At 40.9% G+C, this 20,554-nt stretch overlaps 1 protein-coding gene across 1 annotated transcript in view; it reads left to right on the top strand.

The window, feature by feature from the left end:
- The window catches only part of DPP6 (dipeptidyl peptidase like 6), a gene marked incomplete at both ends in the record, with an annotated part of 248,705 nt that overhangs the window by 153,144 nt on the left and 75,007 nt on the right, over positions 1–20,554 (top strand). Inside the window, one exon of the mRNA XM_083379052.1 lies at positions 10,048–10,168. Coding sequence (XP_083235178.1) covers positions 10,048–10,168 — 121 coding nt within the window. The remainder of the gene's footprint in view (positions 1–10,047; positions 10,169–20,554) is intronic.

Below are 20,554 nucleotides of genomic sequence, written 5' to 3'. Positions count from 1 at the left end.
CATCATCAGTGCTACAAGGGAACAGAATTTGCTCTCTGTATATATATATATATAAGGTGGCTTGCTTTGTCGGCATTAGTGGAAATGTTGTTTTCTTCTTGGATAAACACCAGGAGTAATTCCAGAATAACAATAAAGCAGTAAACAATCCTCCAATGAAGAAACTACCAGCTCAGACAAAAGATCAAACAGAAAACAACAGCCAACTCAAGCAACCATCAAGACCATTCCCACCAACATTGACAAGGCAAGCGTCTTGTATATAAATGGCAAACCCCATAGGTAGATAAATACTGGAGAAGGTGTTTCCTCAGATATCCAGGTCTACAGCCAGGAAGAGCCTTAAAATTGAGTTTATTATGTATCCAACTGGCAAATAGTGCAGGTCCTTAAGCAGTAGGGTCACTCTCACTCACTCACTCACTGGGTTATAGCTGTTATCACCCAGACAGCCATGTTTGTTATAAATTGTAGCTTCTGAATGTTCTGCAAGGGCAGACTTGTGCACAACACGTTGTAGTAATCCAAGCAAGAGGTGATTAGGGTGTGAGCAGAGCCTATTGACCCAAGAATGGCCACCTGTAACACATATAACTCTGCAAAGCCTTCCTTGCTAAAGCTCCAGTCTCCTTATAACATAGGAGCTATGGCTTTAGGAAGACCTCCAGATTGCTAGCTGCCTCTGAAAGGGAGAGTACAATTCTGTTCATAGTCAAAGACAATATTTTTCAGGAATCAATGGGCCTACGAAACAAAAGTATCTGTCAGGACCCACCCCAATCCACGTCTTAGGAAAACAAAAACTATTGGAGTCAGTTCTAGTCCAAAAGGAATTTTTACTAGGACATGCTTGGTTGTGGAAATACAAGACAGGACTTGGTATTGTTTTACAAATTGAAACCTTATAAAGAGTTCCCGGTTCAACCCCCCTTCCCTCAACCCCATTTGGTCAGCCCATCATTTTACTTCATGTCATCCCTTTCGTGGGAAAAAGGAACTTTGAATCTTTATGGTTATTGCCTTCTTCCTCTACAGATTCAAGTGGAGACACAGGCCAGATGTCTTCTTCTCTAACCCTCCCTTTTGTTCCCCCCAGTTCAAAAGGTTTCCCTTGGTCTTTGAAATAACCTAAGGCAGGCTGAATCCACATGCGCTCCTCCTTCCTCGGGAGATGGCAGAATCCATGGGGGGGGATAATGTTTTAAACATACATTTATGAATGTGATATAAATGGATCCTGACAGTATCTCTCTCTTGGAAAGATTTAATCTGCATCTCTTCTTCCCTGTCCAGACCCTGACTGACTCCACACACTGAGTCAGCATCTTGACTCTGTTGCCTGTTTGGCCTGAGGCCAAGAAAAATAGTTGGGTATCATCAGCACATTGAAAATATAGGTCCCCATATTGACAGATTGCCACCCCCCCAACAGTTCTATTGTAGATGTTAAAAAGAAGTGAAGAGAGAAGATGGCCCTGAGGCACTTCACAAAGTAGAGATTTCACCTTGTTAGTTCAAGTTGTTCAGCCACTGATGCAGAGGAGATCTAACCAGGAGATGTTTCCTAGTGGGCTTTTTCAATCATGAGGAGCCAGGAATTTTGCATATTTTAATTTTGTTTTTCGTATGAATGAATTTATCACTAACTCTGCATCCCACTCCTAATTCAAAAACCTTGTTTTGACTTTGTCAAACCACTTTGCCAAAGATGCAATAATGAACCAGTGTGTATCATTTCACAAGAAGAAAATTTAATTTACAGTGATGCCCTACATAATCATCAGTGATATTAGGTTACTGAACACAAGATAATCCATTTTGTAGAAATTTAAAGCACAGAGTGCATATTAAAGGCCACTTTGACTAATATATTCTAGGGACAATATAACAAGGTAGTTGACATGCAAAAGTACAGGTAGTCCCCAATTTACAATCCGTGAAACGGTGGTTCATAGTTACAAAGGCATCAAAAAAAGTGATTTGCAATCTGTCCTTGAAGTTATGACCATCATACCATCCCATTTGATCACAGATCAGATGCTTGGCAACCAGCTCACATATACAACTGGTGGCAACAACCTGCAGACACGTGATCGTAATTTTCGATCTTCCCAGCTGGTTTCCAACAAGCAATGTTAATTGGGGAAGCCAGATTTGCTTAATCACCATGATAAAAGTGACTGTAAAATCAGGTCCAGTAACGTGACTTAATGACATTATCATTTAGCAACTGAAATTACAGTCCCAATTATAGCCATAAGTTGTAACTATTTTAGAAGCCCAGGAACAATATTCTGCATAGCCATAGAAAGTATTAAAGACAGAATTAAACATCTGAAAACATTAAAAAAGTTTTCTATATCTATAAGCAGCTAAAATGTGCAGACTTTGTTGCCAAGTCCTAGAAAAGATGTGAGCAAGAGTTAGACTACTTTTAAAAAAGAAATATGCAGAGGAGAGATTTTAAGGCTAAAAATCACTAGGTCCTCAGAGAAGCATCAATATATGATAATTTTAAGATTCCAAATGAGCTGTTGTTTTTTTTTTTTGCTTCAGCATTCAATACAAAGATATTTTTTTTTGCTGCAGATTAGGCACAACATTATTTTTGCCCCAAACATTGTCAGCTTTTTGGGTATTAAAGATACTATATGCAGAAAATCCTTCTGGGTTTTAAAGATTAATATGAGCTGCTGTTCCAAAAATTAAAATAAAACCTATGTTAGTTTTAGTAGAAGCTTTAGAGCTTGTTTCAGCTTTAGAAAGAGATCGAGTACCTCAACAAGTTTCAAAGTTTATGCAAAGTCACATAAACTGGTGGTTAGAGCATTTATTCTGCATGTTTTCAAATTCATTCTCCAATAAGGCAGTCCTTGACTTAGAATCTTTTGTTTAGTGATTGAAGCTATAATGGCGCTAAAAAAAGCGACATGACCACTTTTTACACTTATGACTGTCACAGCATCCTCACAGTCATGTAATCAGTATTTGTACACTTGGTAACCAGCATATACTGTATTTATGATGGTTGCAACATCCCAGGGTTGTGTGATCACTATTTGTGACCTTCCCAGCCAAGTCAGTGGAGGAAGTTAGATTTGCTTAATGACCCAAAGGTGCTTTTTCAGGAGGCTTTCTTGTTTTTCTTTTGAAAATGTTGCGCTTCTCATCCAAGAAGCTTCTTCGGCTCTGGCTGTATGGTGGGGAGTGGAAGGATTTATATTTATATTCCTTGCAGACAGCTGGTCAGTGGCCTTCTTTTAGAGAGTCGTTAGTGCTACCTGGGGGGTTATTGGTGTCTACCTGAGTAGTGCAAATGGGTGTGGGGCCTTCTTGGCTGCAGGATGTTTTCTGCCCTGTGTCCCTTCACTGTTGAAGACAGGCGGAGGCTGTTGGGGATGAGTCTGTGTTGTCTGCATCCCAAACTGAAGCACAAATGGTTCCTGTAGTCTGCAATGTTTTCTGGAAATCCGTTCGTACTCCTGCACCATTCGAAGGGTGTTCATCCCAAAGTGCATAGCTAAGTGTCTATGCAGATTCTCAGTCATCCAGGTCATGGTTGTCCCAAAGGAAGTCCAGCTGCCTCCTGAAAAAGCACCAAAGTTGGAACCCCTGGAGTAAGCTGTGGAGGGTCTGCAGGCTAAAAATCTAGCAAACAAACAAACAAATATGTCTAAGTGATCATTATCAACAACTCACTGTACAGGCAGTCCTCTACTTATAACTGCAATGGAACACCAAATTTCTATTCCCACTCATTTGCTAAGTGAGTTTTGCCCCATTTTTCTTGCCATAGTCCTCGTGTAGTACTGGCAGTCCTCAACGTACGAGCACAATTGAGCCCAAAATTTCCATTGCTAAGCAAGACAGTGGTTAAGTGAAATTTGCCCCATCTTGTGGTGTTTCTTGCCACAGTTGTTAAGTGAATAATTGCAGGTGTTAAATGAGCAACACGGTTGTTAAATGAATCTGGTTTCCCCATTGATTTTGCTAGTCAGAGGGGACACTACAGTCATCATAAATATATGTTAGTTGCCAAGGGCTTGAATTTTTATCACGTGACCATGGGAATGGTGCAACGGTTGTAAGTGTGAAAAATGTTCATGTCACTTTTTCCAGGGCTGATGCAATTTTGAATGGTCACTAAACGGACCGATGCAAGTCGAGGACTAGCTGTATGTAGTGATCTCTAGTCTAGTGTTCTTTCTTATTATTCCATGCATCAATATTGAATATTTCTGATGAAAAACAGTGTTCTGATGTGGTGTTTCTCCACCAGGGAAGTGGCCATTGGAGATTTTACTACTTGTCAATATGTTGCTGATTTTTGTGCATCAGTTCTAAGAGGCTGTTGCAGAAAGAGAACGCTATCTTAAACTAATTTGTAAAGAGGCAGAAATTGCATCCATTTTCCTAATAGGTTGTTAAGCATTTCACGGTAAAAAAAAATCATTGCTACAGATGCAACAGATAGTTGCAAAGAGCACATCTTAAAATATCTGCAATTGATAATGCCACTAAATTGAGTTTTGTATTTCCAGACATGAAAAATAGACTTTTAAAATAACATATGGCCACTATTATAAGAAAATTGGTCTTGTTTGATGTTCAGTCATAATTTTATTTTAAGTGCACACATGTTGTGCATTATTTTATCTAGGACTAGGTCATTTGTATACTTAACTCTTTTTCCCTCTGCGTAAGTGCTCACCAAAGGAAACTTTTGATTTTTTAATACAGGCCTTAGCAAAACAGGTAATCCTTCAAAATTCCAGATTTTATTGTGGTCATAGGTCAAGGACTGCCTATAAAAATTTTAGTCATCAGTCACTGAGGTCGGAAGTCAAAGGTACCTTGTTTCCAAATTTTATTTTACAACTTTTTTATGTTGGTGATAAAGCAAATCTTTAGGCGAATCATGTGGTTGTTAAGCAAATTCAGCATGTTCAATTGGAAAATGTAAAAAAAAATGACATAAATCATGTGATCATGGAATGCTGCAACTAGTTGTAAATGTGAGCTAGTTAGTTGCCCAGTTACCCAAAATATAATCGCGTCATTGTGTCAGTAGGGGGCAGCAGTTGTAACTTTGAGGATAGATCGTAAATAAGTATTTTTGAAGTCTGTCCTAACCCTTAGATCAGACGTGTCAAACACAGGGCCCGGGGGCCGGATGTGGCCCGTGAAGTGGTTTCATGCGGCCCGCGAAGCCATCCTGGAAACAGTGAGGGAACGGCCCCCACTGCCTTGGCCCTGGCCCAGAGACCCTCCTTCTGCCACAGACCCTCAGATCTGTCCCACTCCTGCCCAGGCCCCCATAGGCACCCTTGATGCAAATGAAGTAGAGCTGGCCACGCCCACCCAGTAGGCCATATGCACTCTAGCCACGCCCACCCAGTAGGCCACGCCCACCCTGGCCACACCCACCCGGCCCCCTGAGGGCAACCGCAATGCTGATGCAGCCCTCAATGAAATTGAGTTTGACACCCCTGCCTTAGATTGTTAAAATAATTTCAAAGGCCTTGATACCGAAAATGTAGTTTTGTCGTGTGTGTGTGTGTTTGTGTGTTTATGTGTGTGTAATAACTTTATGTCTGTAATAAATTTCAGACTTCAGGAATTCCCTGTATAAAAATCACCCATAAAATGATGAAAATTTCACAGTGCAATTCATTTCTAACCTAAACAATCCATGTTTCACAGCATTTACAACAAGGCGAAAGATGCACGCTGGCAGCTAAGTCACATCACATAAAAGTTCCCTCATTGTGAGTGTGGCATGTGAAGTTCAAAAAGTGTTTTTTTAATCATGATTTTTCATGGAATATGGAGTGATTTTTTTTATCACAATTTTTTCATGGCATACCAAGTGACATCTTGTGGAACCCCAGTTGAGAAGGGTTGTTTTAAGCCAGGGGCATCAAACTCACATCGTCACATGATGTGCCGCAATGTATCGCGACTTTTTTTTTCCATTGCCAGCAATTGGGGAGGGGCGGTTTTGCCATGACACAACCGGCCCACACAGTTGGATATTTTCCCAGGACCAGGACTCCAAACTTTTCTGTCTTTTTACCTTCATCTCCCAGTGTCTCTTCCTTTGGACTCCTTTCCTTCCAGAATATAAACTGGGAGGAGGCACCCTGCGTCCCCATGGTTTGAGTGACAGGTCTGACACCCAATCATCACACAAGCATTATCAATGGTAATGATTTTCTGGGAGGAGGTAACCCTGTATTCCCATGCTTTGAGTGACAGCTCTAACACCCAATCATACAAACATTATCAATGGTAATGACTTCCTCGGTAGAATATTACTACCTTTATTCAGGGCAATTTATCTTTTTTTTTTGTTTCTCACAGCAGTTCTGTAAGGTCAGATGAGAAGCGATGAGTGACTTTGGGTGTTAATAATAAATTTGGGGTTCCTGAGTTTAGGCATAACACTCTTAAGCACAGAAAATCAAATGAATGACACGTAGGGACTTCCAATTCCTTTCCAAGCTTCCACAGAATTGGCAGAGATTTTGTTCTCTCAATTAGTCCCTTTCTATCACAGCTGATGCATCATACTGGCTCCTTAATTGAATTTCATTCTGCTTTGTGCTAGTTCCAATGTCTCGCATAATAGAAGGGGCTTGGAAAGTAGGGGGCATTTTATTTGAATATATCTTATTATATATTTATTGCGTGAAACTGTTAAAAAAGGTAACTGTAAAAAGATTGAAATTTGTAACATTGTTTTGTTTTAATCCTTGCTTTATGATTTAGCCTCATATTAACCCGTTAGAACAGCTATGGAAATTAAAACATAATTTCTGCATTTCCGTATCCATTCCAACTTTTTCTCTGGTTGAAATATATCTCCATTATTTTCACTGTTGTAATTGGTACAATCTGAACAGAAAGCTAATTTTATTTTCTATAGCTTCCTTTTTTATAAACTGGATGCAGAAAACTGCAGCTTAGTATTAGGGCAGAGCCCCTCAAATATTGGAAGACTGCTATCATGTCACCCCTAAACCTTCTCTTCATTAGGCAGACATACCTAGTTCCCTGTTCATCATAAAGTTTAGTCTCCAGACCTCTTATTATATGTTCCCTGCATTCTTCCTGTCTACATAAATAATAACCTTCTGCTTCTTTTAGTTCAGACCATATAGGACTATTTCTGCACATCAGCAGAGTCTACACTTATCTAATCAAAGTGACTGATTGAATCTCAGCAATGTCTCAATATGGCAGATATTTCTTCTCCATAAACCTCTGCAAGATAGATGAAGTGCATCCACCAAGCCATAAGACATACATAAAGATAAATAATAAACTTACTCTGAGCTTTACTGGTATGGATAGGCCTAGATATTTTTGTAATAAATAACCTGGCTCTTCGAGCTCTCTGGCCCAGGCTGAGGATTAATTTATTTTAATTGGGGTTTTATTTATACAGGGATAAATTTAATCTTTTTTAAACTTGGTTTTTAACTTTTGTATTTTTGGTTTTTAATTACCCTGTAAACCGCCCTGAGTCCTTCGGGAAAGGGCAGTATATAAATGTAATAAAATAAATAAATAAATAAATAAACTAAATAGTGCTCTGATGATGATTTGCTGGTCATATCTCTGGACATCCATATTAAATTAATCCCAGATGTATTTTAAAGCTAAACGTGGACTAAAACATATGAAGAACGGCTGCAGGACTTGGGTTTGTCTAGTCTAAAGAAGAAATAGGGGGGACATTAGCAGTGTTCCAGTATCTCAGGGGTTGCCACAAAGAAGAGGATGTCAAACTATTCTTCAAAGCACCAGAGGGCAGGACAAGAAACAATGGTTGGAAACTGACCAAAGAGAGAAGCAACCTGGAATTAAGGCAAAAACTTCCTAACAGTAAGAACAATTAACCAGTGGAACAGTTTGCCTTCAGAAATCGTGGGCACTCCATTATTGGAGATTTTTAAGAAGAGACTGGACAGTCACTTGTCTGAAATGGTATAGGTTCTCCTGCTTGAGCAGGGGGCTGGATTAGAAAACCTCCAAGGTCCCTTTCTATTATTATTTTTTTTAATTTTTTTTAATTTTAATTCCATTTATATCCCGCCCTTCTCCGAAGACTCAGGGCGGCTTACAAGCTTAGCAGTAGCCTTCATTCTATGTATATGCCTGCTTATTAGGGCTTTCACACACACACCCAAGCGGCATTATTACAAAGTCAGCTTAATTGCCCCCAACAATCTGGGTCCTCATTTTACCTACCTCGGAAGGATGGAAGGCTGAGTCAACCCTGAGCCTGGTGAGATGTGAACCTGCACTAATTGCAGGCAGCTGGTGTTACTTAAGGAGGCATTAGCCCACTGCTCCACCAAGGCTCTTTTGTTTATTATTTCTATTTCTATTTCTATTCTATTCTATTCTGTTCAAGATGGAAAAGTCTGAAGACCTGATTTATGTTGTCGATTCTAGGGATTTTGTAAAACCTGAGGACAGGACTGTAGGTTTGCAGTAGTGGCAAATATCTGTAGCTTGGGTGCAGGATGAGGGTGAAGGTTCATTTACCAAGCTTGGGGGTTGGTTTCTGAATGTTTCATTACATTTTGTTGACATCTTTCCCTGTAATGGCTATCCAAAAACTTTGTATTCCAACACACCACACCCAAACCACAGTATACCACACAGCCAACCATCATGCTAAAACTAACCCTACCATACACAAAGGGGGTGTTGGAAACGGCAGCCAGAATTCTCCAACTCCCTAGAATAAGAATAGCCCACAAACCCACAGCCAAACTCCGCCAGGAATTATCCAGAACCAAAGACAAGATACAGAATGATGAAAGAAATAATGTGATCTACAAAATCTACTATAAGCATTAGAACCAATTCTATGTGGGACAAACATCACATTAAAAACCAGAATTCACGAACACCGGCTGGCAGTCAAACGCCATTATTTTAAATTCTTAATCTTTACCCACACCAACATCAAACAACACCAGTTCAATTGGAGCAACACAAAAATCATCGGCTACCACCCTCCGTGCTTCTGAGTTCATCAAAGCCTGGCTTACCACAAGCAATTCCATCAACAGAAACATTGACCTGCAATCAGGCTACAAACCCCTCAGAATCCAAACCACACAGCCAACCAGAGACAGCACTGACCCTCAATCAATCCTTTCAACTCCCCCCCCATCAGCGGTTCACCTCCCAATCATACGCTTGCAGAGATGCTAGCACTGGCATGATGCCGCGACACTAGCATGAGTGGGGGGGGTGCACTTGTGGCAACGCTAGCACCTGCCTGATGCTCATGGCGTTGCTACTGCCCGCGCAACGCCACAACACTAGCACGAAGGATGGTGCGAGCACGCACACACGCATGCACTGGCCAGCCACTCACTGGGCCCAATGGCCAACAGCCCATGGCCCGGTAGTGGGCCATGGACCACAGGTTGGTGACCCCTGCTCTAAGCAGAAGAATAGCATATTATTTCTTTTATGTTTTTAGTCAGTAGGAGTTGCAAACAAGTATCAATTAACAATTAATTTCTATTTTCAATAAAGTGCTAGAAATGCTGGGCCCCAAACTTAGGAATTTATGAATAGGCCGTATAAATGGATACATGTAAATTATGATTCTCCAGCATTTTTCGTTATTAATTATTACCTACTATTTTTTTTATTAATTTGAAGGCTCTAGGATAGCTTTGTTTACACGCAACATTTATGTCCTAATTGCAATACTATTCTCCCTAAAGTAGAGTTTTAATTTTAAGCCTCCTCACATGCATAAAACCACCCTCTGTGAAACATATGAATTATCCTCTATTAAGGAGGTATGCTCAGGGCTGCTTAACCAAGGAATTTTCTCCTTTACAGTTAACCATCATATAGAAGAATAACCTCAATTATAAAAGTTGATGTTGATGTTCAGTTTACAAAGAGGAGATCAAAGGTCATCTGCCCATTAGAGCGTCAGTGACTACAGCATAGCTTGCTGTTGAGCTTTCTGTGTTAATTATTGTTGATTTTTCCTTTTTTGCCTAGATATTTATATTTGAAAACAACATCTACTACTGTGCCCATATGGGGAAACAAGCCATCCGTGTAGTCTCTACTGGAAAAGACAAAGTTATTTTTAACGGACTCAGCGATTGGCTATATGAAGGTAAGATGAGAATTGAAAAGTTGGCTAATTGCTTAATATTTCTGAGATGACTTCTTTCACATTACATTAAATAATTACATTAAATAATTATAGGAAGAGCTTCTGGTCCAACTTCCTATGATGATAGCTTTGATTCAAATTCTGTAAAAATGTTTATTGGAATAAAGTCTACACCCCTCTCTTTTATTGTCTTGCAATTTGTACCATTATGACTAACTTTTAGTCAAAATCATTTTGTACTTTGAAACATGGAATGAGAGTTATTCATAACACCTCTAAATCATGTTGTATGAATGAGAAATGTTAAATTCTTCAGCTTTTTCTCATAGTTTTCTTTCCAACCTTTTTCTTGCTTGCTTGCTTGCTTGCTTTCCTCCTTTCCTTCCTTCCTTCTTTTTTCTTTCTTTCTTTCCTTCCCTCCCTAAAAGCACATGTCCAACAAGCATTGTAGATAATCCTTGGTTACCAAGTACTTGTTCATCAGCTATTAGAAGTTATGACAATGCTAAGAACAGATCCTAAAAGTTGTGGTTGTTTCTGCATCCTCATGGTCATAGGTTTATGACTCTCACATGCTTTTGATGGTCCCAGTGTCATGTGATCTCCATTTGCAACATTCACAGCCAGATTCCAACAAGCAAAGTCAACAAGGAAGCTGGCAGGAACTTACAAGTCCACTTAACCTGTGGTGATTTTCTTCATGACCACAGTGGAACTGATGTCATAAGTCAGTGCAGTCATGTGACATTTCGCTTTATGGCCATTTTATTTAGCAATGGGGTTGTCGGTCCCAATTATGGGTAGCAAATAAGGACTACTTGTAGAGACAAGACAATCTCCTGACTACCCCAAGAATGTCAACCTACTATTGATTTTTCCCCAAGAATAAAACAAATGGTATATCCATTCTTTGTGGTGATCTGTATTGAAAACCAGTGATTTGAAACATTTCTTTCTCATAAGCATTTCTTTTCATTGCATCCTGTCCTGCTTCATTGGGACTTGCAGTCTACTTCTAAAAAGTCTAGACATTCTTCAGTGTTACTTTGGACTAGCTATATGGACCACATCTTCTAGGGCTTATAGAATCACAGAGTTGAAAGGGGCCTAAAAGATCATGAATTCCAAACCCTACACAGGTGACTATCCAGCCTTTCTTGAAAAACCTCTAGTGACAGGGAAGAAACCACTCTATATAATAATATATGCCCCTAACTGCTCTCTCTTATTGTCAAGAAGTTCTTCCTAATGTCTAATTTGTTGAATTCAGCTCTATCTGAAAAACAACAAACCAGGAAAAGATGAAGTAGAATTCCCCAAGGCTTACTATTATGAGTTCAGTTGAATTCATAATCAAACAGAAAAGAAAATGTAAACAACTGTTGTTTACATGATGTATAATGAAGTGATCCTGACTGTGAACTATACAATAAATACTTTGCTGCAATAGAAAAGTCTCAGACTTCTTTTAAAAAAAATCTCAGGCAAGCAGTAGCTACTTCATGGTCCAAAGGAAGTAGTTCAAGGTTTTTCAAACATGTTCTGCAGAATTCCTAGACATTGATAGGATTGTGTGAGAGACTGGGGGCAAAAAAGGGGGAACTCAAATGGAATCAATTTGCTATCCTTTGAGCTTTCCCTCTTAATCAGGACTTCAATCGTTTTCTGTGTCTGTTAATACTGTTGATACCTGAATACTGAAATAGGTCATAGTGAAATAGGTCATAGATAAAATCTGCTCTATCTTCTGTCCCTACTTTAGAATGGAATACCATGTTGATTCACCCTTTCCATGAAGACCTGGAAAAAGATATCGATTTTCTCAGGGCTGGCCCTTGATATTTTGCTGCCTAAATTCAGAAGATGATAGCCCCAACAACAGTATTTAAAATGCATAGTCTCCTAAAATGGTCAGATAACTGTGATAACTTGGCCAAAGGAGCACTAAAATACTTTTCTGCTTCCTACCATTATATTAGATGATGGAAATGATGATGATGATGATGATGATGATGATGATGATGATGATGATGACGACAACGAAACTATTAGAATATCTATAGCTTAGGGTTGAACTGTGGGATTCCTGGTGCTCTCTGTTAAAATTTTCAAAAAACATGAAAAGACCTAACCATAATTTCAACTGGGAAACTATGACCATCCTAGTAGTAGTAGTAGTAGTAGTAATAGTAATAGTAGTAGTAGACTTTATTGTCATTTCAACAATATACTGTACAGTACACAGTGAAATGAAACGTTTCCCCAGGACCAAGGTACTACATCAGATGACAGGAATCAAAAAAAGAACAGAACACAAACTATACATCTCTAAACTAAAAACTTAAAAAAACTGCAAATACAAGTATTTATAGTTCCAGTTTCTTCATGTTGAGAATTCTAATGGCTTGTAGTAAGAAACTGTTACACAATCTGAATGTCCGAGCCCGAATGCTCCTGTACCTCTTTCCAGATGGCAAAAGAGTGAAGTGTGTGTATGAGGGGTGTGTGTAATCAGCCACAATGTTTCTGGTTCTACGTACGTATGAGTCCTTGTTTTCTAGATGAGTGAAAGCTAGATGGAGTGTAGTAGAGATGGCGTCATCGGCGGAACGATTTGAGTGGTATGAGAGCTGCAGTGGATCCAATGTTATGGGCAACAGGGTCTTTATGTGCCTCATGATGAGCCTCTCGAAGCACTTCATGATGATGGGAGTAAGTGCAACAGGACGGTAGTCATTGGGGCAAGACACAGATGGTTTCTTCGGCACGGGAATGATGATCGCTGTCTTGAAGCGCTTTGGGACAACAGTGGTACTCAGAGAAACGTTAAAGATGTCGGTGAAAACATTGGTCTGCACATCCTCTGAGCACTCTGCCAGAAATATTGTCTGGTCCTGCAGCTTTCCGTGGGTCGACTCTACTTAGGGCTTTCCTCACGTCAGCTGTGGAGAGACAAAGTATCTGGTCGTTGGAAGGAGGTGTGGTCTTCCTTGCTGTCACGTTGTTCTGTGCTTCAAAATGGGCGTAGAAGCTGTTCAACACATCTGGAAGTGAGCCATCGCTCTCACAGGCAGATGGTAATATTCTGTAATTAGTGATGGCTTGGATGCCCTGCCACATACGCTGTGTGTCGCCGCTGTCCGTGAAGTATTGGTGGATGCTCTGAGCATGTGCATGCTTTGCTCCTCTGATGGCCCGGGACAATTTGGCTCTCACTATTCTTAGGGCTGCTTTATCGCCTGCCCTGAATGCAGAGTCTCGAGTTTTCAATAGAACACGCACCTCTCTAGTTATCCACGACTTCTGTTTGGGGTGTAAAATAATTTTCCTGGAGACTGTAACATCATCAATGCACTTGCTGATATAGCTGGTCACTGATGATGTATACTCCTCCAAGTCAATGGAGTCGTCGTTGGTTGCAGCCTCCCTAAATATGTCCCAGTCAGTGCATTCAAAGCAGTCCTGAAGAGCAGAGATGGCGTACTAGCCTTGAACGCCTGATGAGTGGTCTGTATGCTGAAATTAGCATAACAGAGATGTGGCCTGAATAACTGAGGTGGGGGCGGGGCTTTGCCCGATATGCACCCGGGATGTTTGTATAAACATCCAGCATGTTTTCCCCTCTGGTTGCAAAGTTCATATTTTGATGAAATTTAGGGAGCACAGTTCTGAGATTTGCATGATTGAAATCTCCGGCAACAATAAATAATCCGTCAGGGTGTGTGTTCTGCAGTTCGTTGATAGTCCGGTAAAGTACACAGAGTGCTTCCTTAACCTTAGCGCTAGGTGGAATATACACTCTGAGTATAAAAGCAGTGGTAAATATCCTGGGTAAATAAAAAGGTCTACATCTCACAACCATAAACTCCACAAGCGGTGAGCAGTAGGTGGAAACAAGGACAGAGTTTATACACCATTCTGTGTTGATGTAAACAGTCCACCGCCACGGGTCTTACCACACAGAGCTTCGTTCCTATCAGCATGAAACGTGGCTAACCCATCCAACTGAATAGTAGCATCCGGAACTCAGCCATGTCTCTGTAAAAACAAAGACACAGCAATGTCGGTACTCACGCTGTGTAGCCTGCTGGAGTCTGATGTAATCTAATTTATTGTCCAGGGAACAAACATTTGCTAGCAAGATAGATGGTAAAGCAGGCCAACTAAAGTTAGCCTTTAACCTAGCATTTACCCCTGCTCGTTTTCCGCGCTTCCGCTTCCTCTCGCACCGCTTCCGATGCCCCCTCCTCCATCCGTCGGCTTCTGGTGATGCCGGGGTCTGAAGGCCTGGGCTTTGGAGCAAGCCGAGGTTACGCAGCTTCCTCTGCAAATCTTTGATAATAATGTTATTTATTTTTATTTTAATTCCATTTATATCCCGCCCTTCTCCGAAGACTCAGGGCGGCTTACAAGCTTAGCAGTAGCCTTCATTCTATGTATATGCCTGCTTATTAGGGCTTTCACACACACCCCAAGCGGCATTATTACAAAGTCAGCTTAATTGCCCCCAACAATCTGGGTCCTCATTTTACCTACCTTGGAAGGATGGAAGGCTGAGTCAACCTTGAGCCTGGTGGGATGCGAACCTGCACTAATTGCAGGCAGCTGGTGTTACTTAAGGAGGCATTTTGAAGTTGTTGGAGTTGTTTCTGAGTTTCCATAGTGTCTGACGATGGTACACGTAAACACCAGTTGCTCCGACATCCATACGTTGTGTAAGACAGCTACTACATAAAAAAGATAGCACCATTGGATCTGCAGTGGCCGCTGCGAGACCAAGCTGAGCCCCAAAACACTACAGAACTCCAGGTAACCTGGCACCCTGACAAATCAGCCATCATCAGGAATATAGACAACATCTACCTACTATTCAAAAGAGTCAATCAAAAATCAAAAAGGGAACAAAAGGATCTAAACATCTCCTCACCAGCAATCATCATCCAGATGAGCAGAGATTAGGCAAGATTAATATTAGAGCAATAATCAAAAAGCCAACAGTATCCCAATCAAGGAACTGGCAACAAGTTAACAATAAACAGCCCAAGCAAAGAACCACCAAGACCATTCCCACCAACACTGATAGGGCAAACCACTTGCTTCTAGTACCAATGATATTACCTAGTTTGGTAATGAAATGTCTGTAAGAAAACGACCAAGCTCAGAAAGCACCAAGTACACTACGCACAGTCACTCATGCGCTTGTGACCTCCCGTCTAGACTACTGCAACACTCTCTACATGGGGCTGCCCTTGAGGACCACTCGGAGGCTTCAGCTGGTGCAGAATGCGGCCGTGCGAGTTGTGATGGGAGTTTCCCGATACTCCCATGTAACACCTCTACTCCGCGAGCTGCATTGGCTTCCGGTTGCCCTCCGGGTGAGATTCAAGGTGCTGGTGATGACCTATAAAGCCCTGAATGGCTTGGGTCCGGGATATCTGAGGGAACACCTGCTGCCGGCATCAAGCTCCCTTCGTCCAGTGCGCTCCCACAGGGAGGGTCTTCTCAGGGTGCCGCCGATAAAAGACTGTCGGCAGATAACACCCAGGGGAAGGGCCTTCTCTGTGGGTGCGCCTGCCCTCTGGAACCAGCTGCCCGTGGAGCTTAGGACTGCCCCCGACCTTCGCACATTTCTCCGGGACCTGAAGACCTGGCTCTTTGAGCTCTCCGGCCCAGGCTGAGAATTTTTAACTGGGGTTTTTAATTGTAGGGATGATTTAATCTTTTTTTAATTTGTTTTTAACTTTTGTACTGGTTGTTTTAAATGCCTTGTAAACCGCCCTGAGTCCTTCGGGAAAGGGCGGTATATAAATTTAATAAAATAAAAATAAAATAAATAATAAATGATGAATGTGAATTAATTACTGCTTTCCTTTAGAATTCCCTTTCTATCACTACCTTGTTTATTCATTAGATTTGTATGGCTGCGCACCTTAGAACACAACTCAGGGTGGCTAACAATAATCGACCTGCTATAGGTTTTATAGTTTGCAATTCCCAGTTCAACCATGCTAGCTACAATAGATGTTACCCATGGCTTTTCTATCTATTGATTATAGATTTTTATTTTGCCCTAGCACAAGATGTGTCTTGTTACATCATAATAGAGAGATGGGTGCCAGATGTGATCAATCAGACCCAGATATGCAGAGTTCACACTAACTATTTTATTAAGTTCTGCTTATCATACAGGAATTACCCCACTTTGGTAGACTTCTCTTGAGAAAAATTAGATATGACTTGAAGGAGAGAGAGAGAGAGTTTTCTGTCTGGTTTATCCAGATGTGCTGACACTTTATCAGTCTATTACGGTTAGTTTTAATCTTCTGTGGGCTTTAGGCTTTTACATCAGGATATTTAAACACCTTGGGAAAGGTTGGTGCCCCAATCTGAAAATTATGATATTGAAAGTTAGATAATATGCCCCCGATCTGCGTTCATTTCACCGGGACCTGAAAACCTGGTTTTTTGATCTATCAGGCCTGGACTGAAGGGGTTTTAGCTTTTAATATTTTTTAATTGTTGGGCTTAATTAATTTAATCTATTTTAATTTTATACTATTTTTATATTGTATTTTATGTTGTCCTGTAAACCGCCCTGAGTCCTTCGGGAATAGGGCGGTATAAAAATTTAATTAAATTAAATAAATAAATTTCCATTTCAGTTGTGATCAGTTTTAATTAAGACATGCCCTCGCTCGTGACTTTAGGCTAGCTGTTGTTTTCTTCTTTTTGGAGTGCCAGGATGCATTTGCACGCAGTTGTTAAGTGATGATGATGCTGTCAGCAGAGGAGCCCTTGTGTTTGCAGGAAGGCCATTCTGGATCAAATAGGGCAGATGGATCCTTTCATAACTGCTTATAGAGTTATAATGCAGTGCCAAGTTATATTTCCAGCTACATGGCTTCTTCCTTCGTCCATCAATCAAGCGTTGCTTTGCATAGCCAGATCACGAAGCTCCTTTCAGCGTTCTTGGAAGATGAGGTGAGGGGGCAATATGAATAAATGGAATATTGTGTCAAGATTGGCATGTTATCAAAACACCCAGGCCATGCTTTCAGCCTCCTTCTTTCCTGCTGTGTTCACAGCTGAAGAGGAGAGACAGTATCAGTTGCTTGTTTCAGAACTTGAAGACATTTCCCTTGGGTGGTAAGGTACAAGCTAATTGTCCCCATAAAGCAGTGTAATAAGAGAGTGAATAGGCAGCTTCATTGCTGAGACAGATAAATAGCCTTCTTTGTCTCGACTCACAAGCGTTGGAGGTTGGAAAGCCTCAAAACACGTTATACAAGTTTTAGAAATGCAGACATATACCTGCATACCCTTACTTTGCTTATAATATCATGATATTCATTCCTTTTGTCTGACCTTCGATAGCTAACTCCAGCTGGCTAGCTCACCCTGGTTGGTGGAGTTCTCAGAGAGAGAGAGAGGGCCTCCTTAGGGTGCCGTCGGTCAAAGAGTGTCGACTGGCGGCCCCCAGGGGGAGGGCGTTCTCTGTGGGCGCGCCAGACCTTTGGAACCGTTTACCAGTGGAGCTCCGGACGGCTCCCGACCTTCGCTCCTTCCGATGTGACCTAAAAACATATTTATTTGAACAAGCCGGCCTGGTTTGATGGGTTTAGGGGTATTTTAACATTTTGTATTAATTTATTTAATTGGGCTACTGTATTTAATATTTCTTTTAATTTTTATATATTGTATTTTATTGTATTGCCCTGTACACCGCCCTGTGTCCTTCGGGAGAAGGGCGGTATAAAAATTAAATTATTATTATTATTATAATTCAATAAAACTGAAAGCACATAAGATAGTCCTCAACTTACAAGCATTCATTTAGCAACTGTTCAAAGTTACAACAGCATTGAAAACAGTGACTGTTTCAGCATCCCCAAAGTCATGGGATTAAAATTCAGGCACTTGGCAACGGCGCATGTAGTAACAACTGTTGCAATGTCCCAGGGTCATTTAATCATCACTTGTGACGTTCCCAGCCAACTTCTTAATGATCATGGGATTTGTGTTCTCCATAATGCAACTGTTAAATGAACACATGGTTCATTAAGCAGAGAAAGAGATGCCTTGAGGATGAGGGAGGCCCTATTATCGATCCTAAGGGTGAATGATCAGGGGACACTGCAGTGGCTGTAACTTGAAACGGGTCGTAAGTAGCTTTGGGAGGGGAGTCAGTTGTAATATTGAACAGCTGTTAAATGACCAGTTATATCTCAAAGACTACCTGTATGCACTGAGAGAGACACAAACATATGCCATTTATTTTTTCAATTCAGAATTTTCTATTTAAAATACAAAAGTTCATTGGCATTCAAGATGCGTTTCTTTGCACTCTTCATAAATCTGCCATCTGGTAAAACTTTTCTTCAAAATATTACACTTCAATTGACTCCTGATGATATGGAAAACCAAAAATACAGTCAAATCAATCAGCACTGATGTAATAGAATAATCTACTTAGTGAATTTAGCAAGGAGGTTACAGGCTAAGAATCAGATTAGGTTTAACATGAAAGGCTAGATTAAGCATGATTTTTGGGAGCGAAAATAAGCATTAGCAATCCATTTGTAGAATCTATTGTGTGCTATTATATATTTGTGTGTGTGTATGTGTATCTATCTATCTATCTATCTATCTATCTATCTATCTATCTATCTATCTATCTATCTATCTATCCAAGCACCTGATCAGTTTTGGATTTTTTTGTTCTCTACATGTTTAGGCTAAAGTGTGATTGACTGGTGGTGTGCACCTTCATGGCACTGGCATTCTCTTAACTGTCCCACCTCTGGAGTTATAGGAGATATTTTCCTTTCTGTTTCCTTATTCTGTTGTTTTATTCCTCCCTTTTTGTCTTCTGAAGAAAAAAAAAGGCCCAGGAATAAGCTGTGCCTCTTCTGGGTCTTGAGCCTATCTTCTGGAGTGTTGGCCATCCCCTCCAGCTTGGTATCATCTGCAAATTGATGAGTCCTCTTCTATCCCCTAAATCAGGGGTGTCAAACTCAATTTCACTGAGGGCCGCATCAGCATTGCAGTTGCCCTCAGGGGACCGGGTGGGTGTGGCCTGGGTGGGCATGGCTAGAGTGCGTATGGCCTACTGGGTGGGCATGTTCAGCTCTACATCGTTCGCATCAAGGGTGTCTATGGGGTCTGGGCAGGAGTGGGACAGATCTGAGGGTCTCTGGCAGAAGAAGGGTCTCTGGGCCAGGGCCAAGGCAGTGGGGGCCGTTCCCTCACTGTTTCCAGGATGGCTTCGCGGGCCGCATGAAACCACTTCGCGGGCCGGATCCGGCCCCTGGGCCTTGTGTTTGACATGTCTGCCCTAAATCATTTATGAAGATGTTGAGTGCTGGGCCTAAGACAGACCTTATCTTTTTTCCAGGGTGATCTCTCTCTAACCTGGTCCCTCACATTTTTTAACAATGCCTCCATCACTGCTCTAACTTAGTCCGTGCACCAGGAAAGGTTGTCCTTTTCTTGTTCTTTCAACCTTTCCTAGCATGATATCTTTCTCAGAGCTGGGTCTTATTTGTCCAAAGTATAATCATCTCTGCCTTGAGTGAGAGCTCTGCATTGATTTGTTCTGTGATTCATTTGTTTGTTTGCAGGGTTCATCTCCAATACCAGAATACAGAGTACAAAAGTATCATTATTCTTTCTATCCTGCTTCTTCAAAGTCTTAATTTTCACTTCCATAGAGTGCCAGGATAAGATTTCCGCTTCAACACACATCGAATACTGAATTGGATGAGTTTTGAAGCAGTTGAGTGCCAAGGTATGACTGCAACCCAATTTGTTATTCGTTTTAAAAAAGACCTGTTTAAATATGATTATATCTAAGAGGTTATCAGTACAGCGGAAGGATTTTAAGGAAGCAACAGTGGTCTAGAAACCCTGAATGGAAATGAAGAAAAATGGTGACAACAACCCCTGAATCCTTTTCTGCTGCAGTCTACCTTCTCTTTTTCCTCAGGCAGGACCATTACTCCGAAATACCTCATGGGAAGGATCCAAGAAACCAATCTTCCCTTTCCCTTCTTTTCAAATAATACATATAGTACTTTCATATCTTATGGTTCATGTTGCCTGTAAGGCACTTTTTGAACATCTGTTCTCTTGAAAAAATTGGGATATAAATAATTATAATAAAAACAACCAGCCAAACTGGCATTGGATTGTTTGAAGAAACAGGCCTTAAAGGTTAATGAGCTGACTCTTTGAGCTACTGTATTTGTGCCTAGAGACATTGCTGAGGATATCCTGCTGCTTAAGGTCATCTGAGCATTTATCCATCATGTAAATATCTTATGGAAGAAACAGGATTTGTAGCAAGAGAGTCATTGTGCAAATATTAGTGTCAGCTTGTGCCTCAAG

This window comes from Vipera ursinii (assembly GCF_947247035.1).
Source record: "Vipera ursinii genome assembly, chromosome: Z".
NCBI lineage: Eukaryota > Metazoa > Chordata > Lepidosauria > Squamata > Viperidae > Vipera > Vipera ursinii.
This window is presented reverse-complemented; position numbering and strand designations above follow the sequence as displayed.